At 35.1% G+C, this 20,656-nt stretch overlaps 1 protein-coding gene across 1 annotated transcript; it reads right to left on the bottom strand.

The window, feature by feature from the left end:
- Window positions 1-1,932: 1,932 nt before the first annotated feature.
- On the bottom strand, window positions 1,933-5,543 carry LOC131652495 (UDP-glucose 4-epimerase GEPI48-like). The gene is made up of 9 exons (XM_058922353.1): window positions 5,153-5,543; window positions 4,853-4,902; window positions 3,962-4,097; window positions 3,542-3,643; window positions 3,119-3,346; window positions 2,920-2,995; window positions 2,707-2,789; window positions 2,533-2,624; window positions 1,933-2,309 (listed from the first exon to the last, which is right to left on the bottom strand). Exons 1-9 carry the CDS (start codon window positions 5,462-5,464, stop codon window positions 2,216-2,218), a joined length of 1,173 nt encoding a protein of 390 aa, XP_058778336.1. The 5' UTR covers window positions 5,465-5,543; the 3' UTR covers window positions 1,933-2,215.
- Between the last annotated feature and the right edge of the window lie 15,113 nt (window positions 5,544-20,656).

Here is a 20,656-nt window from a genome sequence, read left to right as displayed (position 1 = left end):
GATTAATGATTAATCCAAAAATATTATATAAAGTGAACAATGAAATTGATAATATTTTGTAATCATTTTTAAACATTTTAAAAAATATTATATATATTTTTTATTTTTACATATTTGTGTGCTTATTATTCATTACTTATGCACGTTTTGAGCATTATTTTTTATTCTATTTAAAATTGAAACAATTTTATTATTTACTTTAATTAATTGAATATGATTTTTTTAAAGAAAATAAAAATGTGAGTTTTGTTTTAAAATAAAAATATGTTATTTTTTTATAAAGATTAACAATTATTATAAATATATAAATAAAAAATTATAACTTATTTTGTAAGTGAAATTATTTTAATTTTTTTAATTAAAATTATTTTAAATTTTAAAATTTGAATTAGGATAGAAATATATAATAACTATTATTCATAACTCATAAATTATATCAAAATATATAATTATTATTATTTATTACTCATAAATTATATCAAATTTATGATATGTGAATTAATTAATATCCTAAAATTAATTTTTGGGATTTTTTAAGATTTTTTTTGTTGTTTCGGAGATGCATCTCCGAATTAGTCAAAATCCCAATTTTTGGGATTTTTCGGAAATGCACTTCCGAAGTCTGGAAAAATTTTGAAAAAAAATATATTTCAGAAATGCATTTCCGAAGCGGGGTAAAATTGGTTTTTCGCTGGGGTGACCCCCATAGGGAGGTGGGTAAAGAAATTTTCTTAATTTTTTATAAGTCAACTGACCGCCTCATAAAGTATGTTCATTTTCTAGCTTTACCTCTGCATTTTAATGGAGCATATCTTAGATTTTTTTTTAGAAATTAATTTGTCACTCTTTTTTTTACCTAGCACCTCCCATATTTTTTTAATTCAATTTTATCGTTGTTGAAAAATATTGAGATACAAAGAATTTGCAATTTCAGATACATATCAGAAATTTCAAATTTATGATATCACAGTTTTTTTTTTAAATATCGAAAATTTCCGGTACATCATACCGGAAATTTTAATTAATTTAAAATTTTTGACATATCGAAAATTTCAAATTTTCAGTAGAAAATTTTAAATTTATGGTATTATAGATTTTTCTTTTGCAAAAAATACTTGAAATTTCGAAAAATCCGATAATTTTTTCAAAATTTTTCTAAAATTTGATAAAAATTTCCAGAAAAAAATTCGGTATTTTTTCAAAATTTCCAATACACACTCAAATTTCCGATAAAAACGTATATTTTTTGAAAATTAGTAACTTTAAGCAAAAAATATAAAGATAAAAGCTTAGCTTTGAAGGGTGCAACTTATAATTTTGGGAGTAACAAGTTAATTTTTATTTTTTTTAAATTCTCATTTTTTTTAATGGTGAAATTCACGGTCTTCATGGTACAACAAAGATAATAGTGACAAAGACAACATTTATTAGCAAATTTTGAAAAGTATTCATAACTTTATGAACTACATCGGCTTTTAGTAGTTCTTTCTCACCATCCCCAACCAAATGGCTAGATAGAAGTTTTCGATCATTGTCTTGAAACATACTTTTGTTGTTTTGTCAATGAAAAACCTCAACAATGGACTCGATTTCTCATCACTTCACTATTAAGATGACTTCATTTGAAGAATTCTTCCACTACCCCTCACTTCCTATGTGACAGATTTCTCCAAAATGAGGTTCTTTGGTGATTTTTTTATTTCAAAAGAGAGATAATGCAACACTTAGACATAATTTAAAAAGAACAAGGCAACACATAATCCAACAAATGAATTTATAGATAAGAGGTGACTAGCAGAATTGAACACCAGAGAATTAAGTCAAATTTACATACAGTGCTAATGGAACTTTCATTCACTGCTAAATATCAAAAGCTTAATATGCCATAATGAGGTGAACATATCGTATATAAATAAAATATAAATCATGATATAAATAAAATATAAATCATGTCGTATATAAATAAAATATGTTGTTTAAATTTACAAAACAGAAAGCCTTCATAACCTATAAGGTGGAGCCTAGATATATAACCTATTAATTATTGTGGTAAATCACTACCTAATTACCTGTAACTAGAAATCACAATAGTACAAGTACTTGTCTCCTTTATATAACTCTACAAGATAAAAACTAAACTCACAGGACCTATGGTGATTGGTATGTAAGAGTTCAGAAAAGAACACTTGTATAGTATATTTAGTAACTATCGAGGTTAATCCGTGGAATCTGGAGATCCATAGCCATAAGGGTTTTTGCTAGCCCAATTCCACTGATCACGGCACATTTCATCAATTCCATATTTTGCCCTGCCACATCATAGATGATGAAAACATTCAATAGAACAGTTGTAAATTTCATGAAACATTTATCACTAATTTGAAAAGTTTCACAACAGAACAGTTGTACATTTGAGACAGAAATGTACTATTTTACTTGTGCATTTGTTCAGTCAAGGAAACTCAGAAAGAGAACGATGATTATTAACAAGATGAAGCCAGTCCAGACAAGAAACTAGAAAACAAAACTTACTTCCACTTAAGTTCTCGTTCAGCTTTTTCTGTAGATGCATAAACAATTTCAGCATCACCAGGTCTACGGTCAGCTTTCACAAGTGGAATTTTCTGAAAACATAAATGATCATGGGAATTATTAGGCATACAATTTACAAAGCTCAAAATTATTCAAGATGCTAAAACATTATACCTTTCCAGATGCCTGTTCAAAAGCTCTAACCATCTCCAAAACTGATGTTCCCTTTCCAGTACCCAAGTTATAAACCTCACAACCTGTACACACACCATGGATATTAAAGACATCAAGCTTCAGAACAATAAATATATCACTTTACCACTGTCTCAAAATTTCAACACATGTTAAGTATTAAGAGATAAGATAATGATAAGTTTGGAAAAATACCTATATCAGCTTCAAGTTTAAGCAATGCAGCAATGTGTCCATCTGCTAAATCAACAACATGAATGTAATCCCGAACCTGTGAATAAGGTAAGAACAATCCAATAAGATACATGGTTAAGAAATCAAAGGTAAATCTTCAGAACCAGAAATACATTCATGCACCCAACAGAACAATCCAATGTTTTGTTTGATAACATACCCCAGTTCCATCAACTGTATTATAATCATTTCCAAACACTGTCAGTGCAGGCCGTCTCCCAACCGCTACTTGCTGAATAAATGGCATGAGGTTGTTTGGAGTTCCACGAGGATCCTCCCCAATATAACCACTAGGGTGTGCACCCACAGGGTTGAAGTATCTTAATAATATTATTTTCCAATCTGGTTCAGCACGGTGGACATCACGACAGATTTCTTCAATGGTAAGCTGAATGACAAGCATCTCATGAGATATCATTGCAATATTCCAAGACAAACATTAAAGTAAAATTAATATCAAGATCACTTGAAGGAATCCTCCTTAAATTATTCATCAACTTCAAAATGATATTTTGAACAAGAGATTTAAAGTCAAAACCAGTTCACCATCCAACAAATTCTCTAAATAGTATGCTAATCATACCTTGGTTCGTCCATATGGATTCGCTGCTGACAGAGGAAACTCTTCAGTACATGGAACCTCCTTTGGCCAACCATATACAGTGGCTGAAGATGAGAACACAAGCTGAAATTATTCAAATAAATACAAAATCAGTGAGATAACAAAAATGCAGAACAAATGAAAAAAAAATGCATACCCAATCTCCCCCACCATTTAGGCAAAAATCAGTGAGATGACAAAAATGCAGAACAAATGAAAAAAAAAAATGCATACCCAATCTCCCCCACCATTTAGGCAACTCAATTGGTTACATGTATATATCCCAGGCAATAAGAACAAGCAAAATACATAGCATTGCTATAGAAGTCTCATCATATAAAAACAGTTCCCTCCATGCACCTAAAGTCTATCATGGAAGACCAAAAACAGGAAGGAACTTACCTTCTTGCATCCATGAGCAGCCATGACTTCCAACAGAGTGATTGTCCCAATCAAGTTGTTGTTGTAGTAGAGTAACGGTTTCTGCACACTTTCACCTACTGCTTTCAATCCAGCAAAATGTATGACTGCATCAAACCTATAATTAAATAATAAAAGGCTATAAGAAATAGTTATAACATCAATGATCAAGTACAAGTATAAGAGAACATGAGGCACCAAAAGGGAAGGAACAAATCTTTTTCCTTCATTTCATAAACAACAGTCATACTGTGGGCCTATTTGTTACATCTTTTTTATTTTAAATACTTTTTAAAAGTGTTTCATCATTTTGTTAACAAATATTAACAAATTTTTACAAAAAAAACACATCAATATTGAAAAATTAATTTTATTTCAAAAAACATATTTCTATCTTATTTTAAAAAATGAAACTTTTATATATATTAAAATTTCTAATAATAATTATAAAAATTAAAATTACTTTTTATTAAAGAGAAAAAAAAAAGGATATGCACGAACAAGAATTTTTAAAATACTGACATGACAATAATCCTATCGGATGATATACACAACCTTTAATCTCTTATTTTAATAATCTTTTAATTTATAAAAAAATAGTTTTGAAGAAATTGTAACGAACAAGAATTTTTAAAATACTGACATGACAATAATCCTATCGGATGATATACACAACCTTTAATCTCTTATTTTAATAATCTTTTAATTTATAAAAAAATAGTTTTGAAGAAATTGTAATAAAAACCATTTTAAAAATATAAATTAAAATCAATTTATTTAAAATATATAACAAATGGCCCTATACTGCACATAAATTAGAAAGAAAAAAAAAAAGAAAGAAAAAACAAAACTTGTTGTGTCCTAACCCCTTACTTTGTGGAAGCGAAAATTTTCTCCAGTGCAGCCCTGTCCCGGAGATCCACCTGCAGTGCCCAAAATATAATTAAAACCGTCGGTCAAAACACCATAATGAAAAAACCGTAATTTGAAAATAAAAGCACTTATTTCAATAATTAGCTTTTCGGACTCACAGTAATCACAAAAACTACACAGATCAAATAAAAAGTCCTAATTGCATAATTCAAAACAGCAAGAACAAATTCGTAAACCTAAATCCACTAAATTACTGCAACTAATCAAAATTAAGCAAAAAACGGTAAAAGAAAAGAGCACCTTGTGAAAGTTGAGATTATTCCCAAATTCAGCAGCGAGTTCCTTGACTCTACGGATTGCAACTTCAGAGGAATTATCAAGATTATCAACAACGACGGTTTTAAAACCGCCGAGAAGAAGTTGAAGAACGGTGTGGCTACCGATGTAACCGGCTCCACCGGTAACAAGAACCGATTTGTTGAACATATTGGAAGCGGAGGCAGCGTTTTGGGGTTGGAAAGAGGAATTGGAAAATTTGGAAGGAGATAGAAAACGTGAAGAGTTTAAATAAGTAGGAGAAGAGGTATTAGTGATGCCGACGCGCGAAGCCATGAATTGTGTGATACGGTTTTTGAAAGTGATTTTTGTTTTAATTGTTTTGGCGAGAATTTGGTGATTGGGTGAATGGGTTAATGGGGAGAATATTTATAGAGGGAGGGAGTAAAGTAACCGATGAGACACGTGGATTTCGTCCAGTGAGTTCGGTTTCTTTCATCTTTCTTTGTTGACGTCACTCTCGTGAACTTTCTTACGCTGTTGCTTTCTTAAACAAATTCGGTTTAGCTATTGCTTTTATTAAAACCAGAAAGAAACTGAGAGACGGTGACAATGTAATAGAAATATATTTTAGGAGTACTTAGGGAAGGGTTAGAGAAGGATTTTAATTGAAATTACTTTCTTCCTATATCGTTTCATTTCTAAAACGCTAAATTTGTTGAAAATTTGTATTAATATGGTTTTATAAACTTGACTTTTAAAGAAAAAATTATTATATTATTTTGTTTTCTTAATTTAATTTATGGTTTCGCCTTAATTTAATTTATGGTTTCTCCTTGTTTTCTTAATTAAAAAAATATTATATCGTAATTTCTTAAAAAATATTCTGTTACATAAAATAGTTCGTTCTGTTAATTTTTTAAAAGAAACATTAAATTTGATTATATGACAATGTTAGCGTAATTTTATTTTCTGATTTTATTAGTTTTATTATTTAACTTATTTTTATTTATTACCTAATTTATTTTTAATTTTATTATTGAAAATATTTTTAATTTAAATTATTTCATATTTGAAAACATCTCAGATAAAAATCTTAGATTAACCGCCACCACTTTTTCTTTCTTCTCCTTCCTCCGCCACCACAACCATTTATTTTCTTCTTTCTTTCTCCATTCTCTTTCAATCGATACAAGATCTTCAAAAATATGATGGAGATATGCACTTTAATGGGGTTAGACTTTTTTTTATCTTTTTCGTATTTTAGGTTCTTCCTATGATTAATTGTTATTTATTCGATGTTTCTCTTTTCATATAGATCTGAATCAAGGTCATTGAGGTATTTTTGCAGATGTGGTGGTATATCCATTCCACCGTGATTTTCCTACCGTGAAACAGTTGAAAAAGGACAAGTTAAAAGAAATACTGAGAAATATGCTACCGAGAAAGCCAATGATGGCTCAAGTTCTGGTTCTTACAAACAAAAACAATGTGAGATATTAGATCGAACTCTAGTATGGTCGAAGGGTAACTTCTTGGTTCGACAGGATTAAGCATGAAGTCGAAGGTTGTTCACATGCTTGTGTCGAAGATGCTAGGGTTGTTAGCATGTTAAATTAGGTTTTAGTGTTTAAACCCTAATTTGTTAAGGTAGTTTGTTTATTAAGTAGGCTTGTGTAATGGGCCTTGTTTATTTGATAGAGGTTATTTGTTATTCTTGTAAACTTGTAATCTTGTTTTCTAAGAGAAAGTAAAAGAATAGCAATTATAACCAATTCATGTGTTCTTCTTCTTCCTTGTCCTTTATCCATCCCTTGTTTTATACTTTGTTCTTGGCATTGAATTCACAACAAATAAGGTCCTAAAAAAGGATTCAAATCACTCATTGGTTTAACAACAAGTTAGGTTCATTTTCCCCAAGAACAAAAAAGTTGGTAAGTTTGAACAACAAAGGAGTTGCAAGGACTGATAAATCTTTGTCTTCATCAAAGGATGGAACTGGTAAGCATTTAGAACTTTCATGATTTCTCTGTACCTTTTCAAAATTTTCGTTCACCACGGTTGATTAATGCTCTTATATATCTTTTATAACGAGGAATTTTTTTGCATAATACATACATTTCACGCACATCAAATAAGATGTTAGTTTACTCCTCTTGTTATTTCAACTTGACTGTTTATATTACTCAATGTGTTATGTGTATATTATCAGTTTTGGATAAGTTGACACAACCTCAGTGAAGAAGAACACATGTTGTTATCAATTATATTAACTTTCTTTTAGTATAGAATACTGTTTGGTATATATTTCTAAGAAACTAAGCTTAGGTATTGGTTTTCTCTTTTTTCGAGTCATTGTGATATGTTATTCAAATCATTGTTTCAAAGAGTGTCACATTATGATAATATGGTTTCGGAGAGTCGTATTCTAAGAATATTTACCTAAAGGAATTTTATATGACTTGATTCACATTCTTCATATGAGATCATAACGATGATATGGTATTGCTTGAGATATATTGTGCATGATTTGATTGCAAGTTAACAATCCAACTAGTTGTTTAAGTTTAGTAAAATTAACGGTTGAATTAGTTTTATTACATTTTGATGATATGGTTTAATTCGTTGTGTTTCCTGGAGTTATATGGCCAGTATAATTGCAAAAGAATTGTTGTTATTTTTTACTCATGATTAACATTTTGCGAGAGTTTTTAACCTCCGAAAATAAAGTTTAAACCAAATATCATTTTTTAATACATATGCTGACTAAACTTATTAACTAATGTCTACCTGTCACGCCACATACCCAAAGTTAACGTTTTTTTGAATTTTTATTGACAAGGACTTTTTTGTGTAACGGGACAATTCTTAGGTGACCATCATGCAACTATTTTTAATTAAGGGACCAAAGCAAAACATTAAATTAAGTTAAGTTAAGGGACTTTGAGACTAAATATGCCAAAAGAAAACTAGTTAAATATCCGTGCGTCGGCAATGTTGTAATAAAACTTTATAATAAAATATAAAAGTAAGTGAAATGTATTTTGACAATTATATGATTTGAATATTAATTATACAAACAAAAATTAGTGCTAAATAATTTTAAATGAGAATTGAAGTAGTAATTGCAATTTATAAAAACAAATGCGATATATAATACCTATTAAATATTGTGAAAAAATTCCTTAAATACAACATTGGTTGTTGTAGCAAAACTTTTGTTTGTCATGAATTAAAATCATTAGTCCTTCTTTTATTTTGACTCTAAACATTGCAACATATAGTTGACCAGGGGTGATAAAACGGGTCCGTTTTGTTGCACATACACGTTTTATTTGCACTTTAGTGCGGGACGGGTCAACTGTTTAGGTCTGCACTCTTTAATGTGCATGCCCCGTCCCGTCCTGTTTTTTGCGAGCACGAACAATTTTGTAACTTTTTGTATTTTTAGGCTTAAAAGTTGTTGTGCACGTGGACCCATCCCGCTCTCACATTTTAGGTGGACCTAGGTTTTAGGTCCACACCCTCAACCATGCCCTCTCTGCCTCTCTTTGCTTTATTGCGGGTTTTGCAGGGCGGGTTTAAAGGGGAAGGCAATACCCATCTGCCACCACCTATAGTTGACCATGACTAAAAATTTCTCTTCAATGGCGGAGCCAGCGCCCGGCCAGGTAGGGCAGCTGCCCAGGCTCCGTCCAGCTATGCTTCACCATCCTGCACCAAAGATCTTCCATGGCCATCCTCCACCACACCATACCTCAAATAGATGCCTCACGCTTCACCATCGCGCGCCGGAGATCTGTCATGGTTAGCTTCTTTTTCAGTTCAATTCTCGCTTCAGCATGTTATTTTGTTGTTATTTGTTGTTTTTGCAAGTTGTGGTTGACAAATTGATAGAGAATTGGTGTCAAATTTGTCGTTTTGCGTTATGCCCACCAAGTGCTCGGTAAAAGTTCTGAACCGAATTCGTTGTTTTCGTATACGCTGATGTTGAAAGTATTTGTGGGTAAATATTTTCGGTATATATCGTATCCACAGGGATTGGTTAATATCACTGCCGTTCTATAGTTATTTATTTTGAGTGAGAAAAAGTAATTGGATTTGTTTTATGATTATAATACTATCAAATTTAAACAATAATTTAAATGTAAATAATGAACGTTTGTTAACGATTAAGGAAATATGTTGAGCTTCAGGGTTCGTCAACCTATTCCTATACAATTTATCAATTAATTCACAATTGAACAATCTTTTGAATTACTATCTTCACTTATCCTCAAATATGATTCCATGTCTGCAAATCAAATTAGATAGTCTTTTACCGGTATGAGATTCGATCTCTCCAAATATCAATATCGATAATAGTAATAAGGAACGATAATTATGAAAACTCAATCACAATTCCATCTCTGCAAATTGAGATTGAATCAATATAGTAACTTAGGGCAAAAGTTAGAATCTTTTCTTTCGATCAAAGACTCCACAATAATTTAATATAAAAGCAAAGTTTCTTATTGATAATAAATTCAAACAATTGTTCATAGGAAAGAATCAATGGTATTGTATATTCATAGGTTAATTACTACCTCAAACTCAACAAGAGGAATTTAGCTCTCCATAGGCATGGAGAACACACAAGAATTAATAGAGGGATTCATCTTCATCAACAGAATGTCTTCGATTTGTAAAGATTTGGCCTTCAATTGTTGTTCTTAACTGCAAACTCAGAATGCTCTCCTAATTTCGCTCACAAAAGATCTGTCTTTTACTTGGAAGCTAGGGCTTTTATTTATAAGTTTTGGGCTTTTAACGCCGCGGCCGCGGCGCGGCAACGGATGTGCGCGGCGCGATCAAAAACAGAGACTTTGGCGCGGCGCCGGCTAGAGCTCCCGCGGCGCGCCCTTGTCAAACTTCATCTTTTTGTTTTTCCTTTGAGACTTCCAGCTTTCTTTCCTCTTCATGTTTTCCTAAAGTTCCATTTCAGCTCTAAACCTGCATCAATAATACCCACAAGTGATTCAATTTGATTTACACATGAACTAAACCTTTTCAGTTCAATTCTCATTAAAAACCTATGGATTTATCACAATTTGCATTAATTTAGACCAGAAATTACTTATATTAACACATGAATTTACCATTAATTCACTCCTAACAAACTCTCCCCAACTTAGAGCTTTGTTTGTCCCTAAACAAAATTACTTACCTCCAACAAAACATACCAACATCCATGCAACAGGTTTTTCAAAAAGGTTTCTCAAGTGGTTCAATTTAGTAACCAAGTCAAAATACTCCTCCTCTTCCCGCAAACTCAGAATATACACACGAAACAAATTTTGAAAGCAAATTACCTTCAGAAGTTCAAAACACTACACAATTGTAATTGAATCAGCACTAATCACTCTCATCAAAAATTATGATGAACAACAGAGGGAGGGTTTCAACACTCATCCAAACAATTGAATCAACAAGAATCCATATCATACGTTCACCAAATTGTTAGCATCAAGTCCTGTGGAATCTGAGAATCAGAAGGTCTTTCTAGGGTTGTAATGCGGTTTAGATTCAAAGAAAGAAGATAATCTAGGGTTGTTCCTAAACTAGGGAAGCATCCAAATCATAACTCATTCCTTCTTCTCTATAACTTTATCTTTCTTACCCGTTCATCTTTTTCCATTTGTAGCTCTGTGTTTCTTTTTCTCCCTTTTTTTTTTCAACAACTGTTTAGATTCAAATGTTGTTCTTTTTCCATAAACTCTTATTATTAATTTTTTTTCAGGCTACAAATTTCTTTTATTCTTCACAGATTACCACATGTACTTACTCTTCTTTTGAATGTGACTCTCCCCAACTTGGAGATCAACCTGTATTTAGATTATATGAATGCTCCCCTACTTTCTAAAAAGGTCAAAGAGAAAACACATCACCAAATTTTATGGTTGATGGTCCAAAACAAAACTTTTTATTGAGATCAAAACTCACCAGGTATTTTCCTTGGTGCATATTATGATGCTTATCTTGACCTCAGGCTCAAAGAATGGTTAGCAAAAAGATCACACTCTCACAGAAGAAAATAAGTTTTACGTTAGAATAGGCTAAAAGAACTCTCAGATTCAAACAAGTGCCTAAATCACTTTCACAGATTTCCACAAACGATGCAACAACCGGTTTAGCATGATACAAACAAGTCAAAACAATTGATGGTCTCCTGCATATAGTAAACAATGGAAGGCTTTCCTCACAATGGTTAAGGCTAAACCGATCCAATAAAATAGTGTACCATAAAGAACTTCTGTTAAGTATTTACTAACAACCTAAATTTCATGCACACATTAGGAGTTTGAGTTCAAAAATTCATACCTGCTTTGTCACTTTATTGAAAAAGAAAGTGAACTAAAAATTTTTCAAAAAATTTTCTTCACTCACTACCACTTTCACGCATGTTGCTCCGTTGTTGGTGCTTTGCTTGAGATTCTCTCTGTTGTGGGACTACTCACTCTAAATCGAAATGGATAGAAAAGAAACAAACTAATTGCAATGCTTAACATAAACTTTAAAGAAAAAACAAGTCATAGTGACCCTAAGGTTCACCAGAGTACAGGTCAGATAAAAACAAATAAAACAGCAGCAATATTATCATCTCATCAGTTATCAGAAATAAACTATTTTCACTCCTCTCTCACATCACCTCACACAAACATCGAATCAATATCGGCATCAATGTCTTCATCCTCTTGCTCTGGGTTATTATTCCCAGCGCCACCTGCACCTGCATCACCTGCACCTGCATCCCCCCAACAGGAAAAGGGTTGGTCTCCGGCCAACCACAATATGTGAAATAGCTTTCCCGGGTTGGGAAAGTTCTCTCCTCAGGGGCAGCAGAAAGGTTCCTGTACTGCTGTTGCATCGCATCATGCAAGAAGATCTGGGACCTCTTGTTCGCCTCAAACATGGCTGAATAGTAGTGATGAGCCACTAGAGGATCAAAAGGGGCTGCACTACTATTAGGTGGTGCTGCAGAGATAGAAGGTCTAGCTTGAGAAGTGGCCGCTGACTGATCCCTATAATATGGCTTTGCACAAAACCTGTCAATAAAAACATCATCAATAAAAGTATTAATCACATGGTGTCCCTGTTCCGAAATTTCTACCCCTGCCTCTTTGCATAATCCCATAATCAGACCGGGTAGGGGTAGCACACATTTGGCATTGATGCCATGTTGTGTGTCACTCAATGCTGCTCGGCGCAGTTCATTCGAGAGAATGAAGGCAACATCAACAGTATTCTCGGTCATGATGGCGGTTATAAAAAATGCCACATCGAGCGGAACCGTGGTAACATGTGTCCTTGGCTTGATGTTGTACAGGATCACAGATAAAATACCCCTTGCATGGATGCTCAGATCCTTCCTGTTGTAGTGGGTTGGATTTCCTTGCCGGCTAAGTTCTGGTCCTCTCCCTGGAATACAAATTGTTTCAAACATCAGCTCCACAAGATTTGCGCAGTTAGTTACATTTTGCCTGTAGAAACACCTCTCATTCTCCGTCAATTGGAGGGGTTCTCCTAAAAAGTCACTGATTGAAGCTCTATCAAATTCCACAGTTTTTCCTCTTACATAGGATTGATATGTGTAGGCTACTGATTCATCGGTGGTTTTGATAGCGTTTGCATAGAATTCCTTTACTATGTCATAGTCAATGACGGTGTGTGGTTCAAACACACGTTGCCAGTTCCTATTCTCAAGATAATCCCACATAGTAGCATAAGGACCTCCTCCTTGTCCTAAGGGAACAACCACTTTCTCAGTTAAAATGGTTCGGGAACCCAGATTCTTGAACCTGTCTGCTTGGGCCCGACCTAGAAATCGATCAGATTGGTTTGCCGTAGCGCGTGTTCCTCTAGGACCAGAACTTGTTGACTTGGTGCGTACTCTCTTGGCAGGATTCATCTGCAATTATCACAACAAATGACAGAGCAAAAGATATGGTCAGAAAAACAAACAACATTTTCTCAAATTTTTTCCAGCTGCGGCGCTTCTGAAGGAGTTTCCCTGCAATGGGTTCTTCTCTGAAGCCCTAACACCCTTAATCAGACCATGGAAAAGCAATTGAACAACAAATCAATGTCATCTACCCTAGGGTTTGCACAAATGTTATTAGGTTCCTAATACCTAAGATTTAGGGATACCTTCGAGAAAAAAATGGTTAGAACACAAGAGTAGAGAACGAAGAACATACCTTGCTGTAGATTGAGTAATGATGAGTGAGAATGAACAAGATTAGTGGGTGATACTGCAGATTCGAGATATTTTGCTTTGAGGAGTTGGAAGTTTCAAAAAAACAGAATGAGGGGGAAGTGAGCAGTTTCAAATTAAAATCTAATTTTTTCACACTACCGCGGCGCGCAAGGTTACTCCCGCGACGCGCAAATGTCTCTGTTTGGCGTCGCGGCGCCCACTTAAGGTTCACGGCGCGGTGTAAAAATTTTTTTTGACTCTTTTCTGCTTGCACTTCCCCACTTCAATATTTTATACTCTTCCTTTCTCTCATTGCACTGATTTGATGATATACATATAAAACTAACAGAAAAAAAATAAAATAAAAGAACTTACTCTGTTGGGTTGCCTCCCAACAAGCGCTTCGTTTAACGTCGCATGGCTCGACGGTCGAACTCCTTTAACTAGGTGTTCAAAAGTAAGATTGTGCACACTTCTCTGTCAAACTCTCCCCCAAGGTAGTTCTTTAACCGTTCTCCATTAACGGTCCAACTTTCTTTAGTCTTACTATCCTCGTTAGTAATGGCACCGTATAGTTTAACTTCCTTAATTATGAACGGTCCTGACCATTTAGACTTCAGTTTTCCTGGAAGAGCCTGAGCCTAGAATTGAATAGTAACACAAGGTCGCCCACCTTGAACTCTTTTTTCTTGATTCTCTTATCATGTTACCTTTTCATATTTTCCTTATACATTTTATTAGACTCATATGCTAGGTACCTGAATTCCTCAAGCTCATGGAGTTGATTCTTCCTCTTCTTATACGCCAAACTATCATCTCTATTGAAGAAACGTAAGGCCCATAGTGCTTTGTGCTCCACCTCTACCGGTAAATGACATGCCTTACCATAAACCATTTGAAAAGGCGATGCACCAGTCGGTGCTTTGTATGTTGTCCTATATGCCCACAAGGCATCATCAATCCTTACCGACCAGTCTTTACGGGATTCTGACACAGTCTTCTCGAGAATATTCTTGATTGCTCTATTTGAAATTTCTGCTTGCCCGTTGGTTTGGGGATTATAAGGTGATGCTATCTTGTGGTTGATATGATACTTGTCCAGCACTTTCGCCACCTGTTCGTTAACAAAGTGAGATCCACCATCGCTTATGATCACTCTAGGCATGCCAAAACGTGTGAATATATTACGGTTTAAAAATTTTAGCACCGTTTTGGCATCCGCTTTTGGTGTAGCGATGGCTTCTACCCACTTAGAGACATAATCCACTGCAACTAGAATGTAATCATTAGCAAAAGAGGGAAGAAATGGCCCCATAAAATCGATGCCCCAACAATCAAAAACTTCTACTTCAATAATGGTTTGAAGTGGCATCTCATCTCGTTTACTTATCCCACCAACTCTTTGACATTTGTCACAATTCTTTGCATGGTGATGGGCGTCTTTGAAAATAGTTGGCCAGAAAAATCTGGATTGGAGGACTTTTGTTGCCGTCCTCCATCCATTAAAATGTCCACCACTCGGTGAATTATGACAATGCCACAAGATTTGTTGGGCTTCTTCTTCAGTAACACATCTTCTTAGAATTCCATCCTTACCTATCTTGAACAAGTATGGGTCGTTCCACACATAGTATTTTGCATCGGCTAACAACTTTTTCTTCTTGTTCCAGTCAAAATCCTCCGGTATCATACCGGTTGCTTTATGATTAGCCAAATCGGCGAACCATGGTCTTGTTTGTATTTCAAATAGTTGTTCATCCGGAAATGTCTCATTTATTTCAGCTTCTTGGTTGGTGACATTTACATTGACCAAACGGGATAAATGATCTGCTACCACATTTTCTGAACCTTTTTTGTCCCGGATTTCTAGGTCAAACTCTTGTAAAAGAAGGACCCAACGAATGAGTCTTTGCTTCGAATCCGGTTTGGTGAGAAGATATTTAATGGCCGCATGGTCTGTGTAAATCACCACCTTGACCCAATGAGATAGGATCTAAATTTTTCAAGGGCATACACTATAGCTAAAAACTCTTTTTCTGTGGTAGCATAATTGACTTGAGCGTCGTTTAGCACCTTGCTTGCATAGTGTATGACATGAAATTTTTTTCCTTTCCTCTGGCCTAATACCGCACCTATGGCATAGTCGCTAGCATCACACATGAGTTCAAAATGGTTTTTCCAATTGGGTGCTACAATCACAGGTGCGGTGGCTAGCCGTTCTTTTAGGTCATTGAAAGCTTGAACACAAGATTCATCAAAGTTAAAATGCGTACCTTGGTTGAGTAAATTACTCAAGGGCTTGGCGATCTTTGAAAAATCTTTAACAAACCTTCTGTAGAATCCTGCATGACCTAAGATGCTTCGTACTCCTTTGACATTTATTGGAGGTGGAAGCTTTGAAATTACCTCCACCTTGGCTTGGTCTACTTCAAGTCCTCGTGAAGATACTTTGTGTCCGAGTACAATTCCTTCCGTTACCATAAAATGGCACTTCTCCCAATTTAGGATCAAATTGGTCTCAATACACCTTTCAAGTACCACATCCAGATTATTCAAGCATGCATCAAAAGTCTTTCCCAATACCGAAAAGTCATCCATGAATACTTCAATACTTTTTTCAATAAGGTCGGAGAATATGGCTTGCATACACCTTTGAAAAGTTGCTGGGGCATTACATAATCCAAATGGCATCCTCCTATATGCGAAAATTCCAAATGGACATGTAAATGCTGTTTTCTCATGATCTTCTGGGTTGACCACGATCTGATTGTATCCGGAATATCCATCCAGAAAGCAATAGTAATTCTGCCCCGATAACCTCTCAAGCATTTGATCCATGAATGGTAGTGGAAAATGGTCTTTTCTCGTAGCTTTGTTGAGTCTCCGGTAATCTATGCACATTCGCCACCTGGTCATAGTTCTAGTTGGTATGAGTTTATTTTTGTCATTACGGATTACCGTCATGCCTCCCTTCTTCGGAATAACTTGTACCGGACTTCCCATGCACTATCAGAAATTGGGTAAATCATTCCTACTTCTAGGAGTTTGATCACCTCTTTTCTTACTACCTCTTTCATTGTTGGATTTAGTCTTCTTTGCGGTTGAGCTACCGGTTTGAATTCTTCCTCTAACATGATTTTGTGCATGCAATATGCGGGACTTATACCTTTCAAATCTGCTAATACCCATCCGATTGCAGCTTTATTCTTTTGAAGGATTTGGATGAGTCTTGCTTCTTCTGTAGTATTCAACTTCAAGCTAATAACGACCGATTTACTTCCCTCTTCATCTAAAAATACATATTTCAAATGAGTTGGGAGTAGTTTTAATTCCATCTTCGACTCTTTCACTTCTTTTTTCAGCCCCAGATCTTCCACTTTGTTTTCCTTTGTGGATGTGTGACCACCTTTCTCTAATTCCTTTAGAAACAACTCAATTTCTTTTTCTTCTTCTTGAGTAAGTACATTAAAAGAATCAACAAGAGATCTCTCTAAAGGGTTAGAAAGATGAATTTGGCTTGCTACTTCTTCCACAATCTCTTCAGTTACATCCATGCAAAAGCAATCATTCTTGTCTTTGGGTTGTTTCATGGCATCGAAAAGATTAAAACATACCTCTTCATCTTGGACTCTTAGCTTCATTATACCATCATCGATATCGATCATCATCCGGGCTGTTTTCATGAATGGCCTTCCAAGAATGATAGGTGAATCTTTGTCTTCTTCCATATCAATCACCACAAAATCTACCGGAAACAAAAATTTGTCAACTTTTACTAAAATGTCTTGTGCAATTCCATACAGAAGAGTGGTAGATTTATCTGCTAGTTGCAAAGTCATTCTTGTTGACTTCATTTCAATATTTCCCAGCCGCTTCACTATTGATAAAGGGATTAAATTGATGCTTGATCCTAGATCAATCAATCCATTCCCAATATTTTGATTCCCAATTGTAACCGGCAATGTGACTCTTCCAGGGTCTCTCGCCTTTTGGGGGAGGCGTGATATTATAGCACTACATTGTGCATCAAGTATAATAACCTCTTCTTCTTCCGGTCTTTTCTTCTTTGTCAAGATATCTTTCATAAATTTCGCATATTTTGGCATTTGAGCAATAGCTTCAGAGAATGGAATATTAATTTGTAGTTGCTTAAAAATTTCCATAAACCTGGCATATTGTCTAGCGTTGTCTTTCTTTGATGGAGCATGGGGGTATGGCAAATGTTGACTTGGAATCGTGTTGTTCGCCATCTTATCTTTAGCACTCCTTCTTTTTAATTTCTCCTTCTTGACTTCTTTATTCACATCTTCTTCTTCAGCCCCATTGTTAATAATTTCATATTCTTCGGCTTCTCCATCATGTTTTTCATCTTCCTTTTCTTTATCATCCTCAACCTCATTCGTTTCTGTTTCATCCTTACCACCTTTCTGTCCAGTCCTTGTCACCACCGCTTTGCAATGCTCCTTTGGGTTCTCTTGAGTGTTGGCCGAGAAAGTTGCATTTGATTGATTAGTCGCAATCTACTTAGCAAGTTGACCCACTTGAGTTTCCAAATTCTTCATAGCTGCCTCTTGATTCTTTTGATTTGTAATTGACATTTGCATGAATTGTGTCATAGTTTCTTCTAACTTTGACTGTCCTCCTTGTTGTGGTGGTGGTGGTTGAGTGTAAGGTTGGAAGGCTTGTTGTTGATACCCTTGATTTTGTGGCCTTTGTTGGTACCCTTGGTTGTTATTCCTTGGTGGATAACCTTGTTGGTATGGATGATTTTGATATTGATTCTGCCTTTGTCCTTGGTTGTTGTTCATGTAATTCACTTCTTCTTCTAGAACTGGTGGACAAAATCCTGTTTGATGATCTCCCTTGCACAATTCGCACTTAGCAACTTGATAAGAATTAGATACCCCGTTCAGCTCCTTGATTTGTTGTGGTAATTTAGACATTTGTTGTGTCAAAAGTTCCACTTGTGATGTTAGAAGCTTATTTTGGGCCAGCAGGGCATCACTGTTGTTCAATTCTAATACTCCGGGTTTCTTGTCTCTGACAGTTCGATCATGGTTACCCTGACGATCATTCAGAGCCATTCGCTCAATTATTTGAGTAGCTTCAGCAGGTGTCTTGGACATAAGTGAGCCACCAGCTGTGGCATCCAAGAGTGTTTTGTTGGTCGGGGTGAGACCATTACGGAACATGTGGATTTGGTCAACCTCTGCGAAACCGTGTCCTTTGCACTTTCTCAACATAGCTTTATACCTCTCCCATGCTTCATTCAATGATTCACTACTACCTTGAGAGAATACCGCTATTGCCGTTTTTGCTTCAAAAAATCGGTTTTGAGAATAAAACCGCTCCAAGAATTTTTCCTCTAAGGTATTCCAATTGGTCATCACTGTTTCAGGTTGATCCAAGTACCAATCTTTTGCCTTAGATAGCAAAGAGTGTGGGAACAACCTCTTGAATAATGTTTCCTCATCAGCTTGAGCGACACCCGTGGTACCCGCTAACTCATAGAATCGAGTAAGATGCGTGTACGGATCTTCGTGGTCCAATCCGGCGAAAGGGCTCGCACATATCAACTGGATGATACCGGTCTTCAATTCTGAAGTCCGCCCGTTGGCGGCAGTTCTAGCGAACTGTGGGTTGAGTCTTGGACTATTTGCACATGGACCATGAGCAGCCCTGTTGACAACAATTGGTTGTATAGTGACTACCTGTTCTTCTTCCGTAAATAGTTCGTGAAAGAAAAGTCCTTCTTGCGATTCGTCAATTGTTTCAAGTTGTTGTTGTGACGATGTCGCAGTCGCGTTGTCTCTTGCTTTTGCTATGTTTGCTCTTCTTCGTGCTTTGCTATTTAACCTCCTAGCGGTCCTTTCGATCTCGGGATCAAAAAGAAGTTGATCACTGGGAATTTTGCTGCGCATACACGAACTTCTGCAAAAACTAGCAAACAAGTGAAACAACCAAATCGAGAAAATAAAAATTAAAACTCAAAATAAGAACTATTGCAATACGTGCAATATTGACACCAATCCCCAGCAACGGCGCCAATTTGTTGAAAGTATTTGTGGGTAAATATTTTCGGTATATATCGTATCCACAGGGATTGGTTAATATCACTGCCGTTCTATAGTTATTTATTTTGAGTGAGAAAAAGTAATTGGATTTGTTTTATGATTATAATACTATCAAATTTAAACAATAATTTAAATGTAAATAATGAACGTTTGTTAACGATTAAGGAAATATGTTGAGCTTTAGGGTTCATCAACCTATTCCTATACAATTTATCAATTAATTCACAATTGAACAATCTTTTGAATTACTATCTTCACTTATCCTCAAATATGATTCCATGTCTGCAAATCAAATTAGATAGACTTTTACCAGTATGAGATTCGATCTCTCCAAATATCAATATCGATAATAGTAATAAGGAACGATAATTATGAAAACTCAATCACAATTCCATCTCTGCAAATTGAGATTGAATCAATATAGTAACTTAGGGCAAAAGTTAGAATCTTTTCTTTCGATCAAAGACTCCACAATAATTTAATATAAAAGCAAAGTTTCTTATTGATAATAAATTCAAACAATTGTTCATAGGAAAGAATCAATGGTATTGCATATTCATAGGTTAATTACTACCTCAAACTCAACAAGAGGAATTTAGCTCTCCATAGGCATGGAGAACACACAAGAATTAATAGAGGGATTCATCTTCATCAACAGAATATCTTCGATTGGTAAAGATTTGGCCTTCAATTGTTGTTCTTGACTGCAAACTCATAATGCTCTCCTAATTTCGCTCACAAAAGATCTGTCTTTAACTTGGAAGCTAGGGCTTTTATTTATAAGTTTTGGGCTTTTAACGCCGCGGCCGCGGCGCGGCAACGGATGTGTGCGGCGCGATCAAAAACAGAGACTTTGGCGCGGCGCCGACTAGAGCTCCCGCGGCGCGCCCTTGTCAAACTTCATCTTTTTGTTTTGCCTTTGAGACTTCCAGCTTTCTTTCCTCTTCATGTTTTCCTAAAGTTCCATTTCAGCTCTAAACCTGCATCAATAATACCCACAAGTGATTTGATTTGCTTTACACATGAACTAAACCTTTTCAGTTCAATTCTCATTAAAAACCTATGGATCTATCACAATTTGCATTAATTTAGACCAGAAATTACTTATATTAACACATGAATTTACCATTAATTCACTCCTAACAGCTGCACAGTTTCCACATGCAAGTTCATTGTTTTCATTATTAATCATGTGTTGTAACAAGATTATAATGCTAA

Source organism: Vicia villosa, linkage group LG2 (genome assembly GCF_029867415.1).
Source record: "Vicia villosa cultivar HV-30 ecotype Madison, WI linkage group LG2, Vvil1.0, whole genome shotgun sequence".
In the NCBI taxonomy this organism is placed as follows: domain Eukaryota; kingdom Viridiplantae; phylum Streptophyta; class Magnoliopsida; order Fabales; family Fabaceae; genus Vicia; species Vicia villosa.
Note: the sequence above shows the minus strand (reverse complement) of the source record. Positions and strands in the feature narration are given on the sequence as shown.

Bases quoted from the DNA above. Each gene is read 5' to 3' on its own strand.
- LOC131652495 (XM_058922353.1), bottom strand. From the start codon at position 5,464: ATGGCTTCGCGCGTCGGCATCACTAATACCTCTTCTCCTACTTATTTA. The intron at 4,098-4,852 runs GTAAGGGGTTAG...ATTTAATTATAG, and splicing joins AAAATTTTCGCTTCCACAAA to GTTTGATGCAGTCATACATT. The intron at 2,996-3,118 runs GTATGTTATCAA...CCTTATTCACAG, and splicing joins ATACAGTTGATGGAACTGGG to GTTCGGGATTACATTCATGT.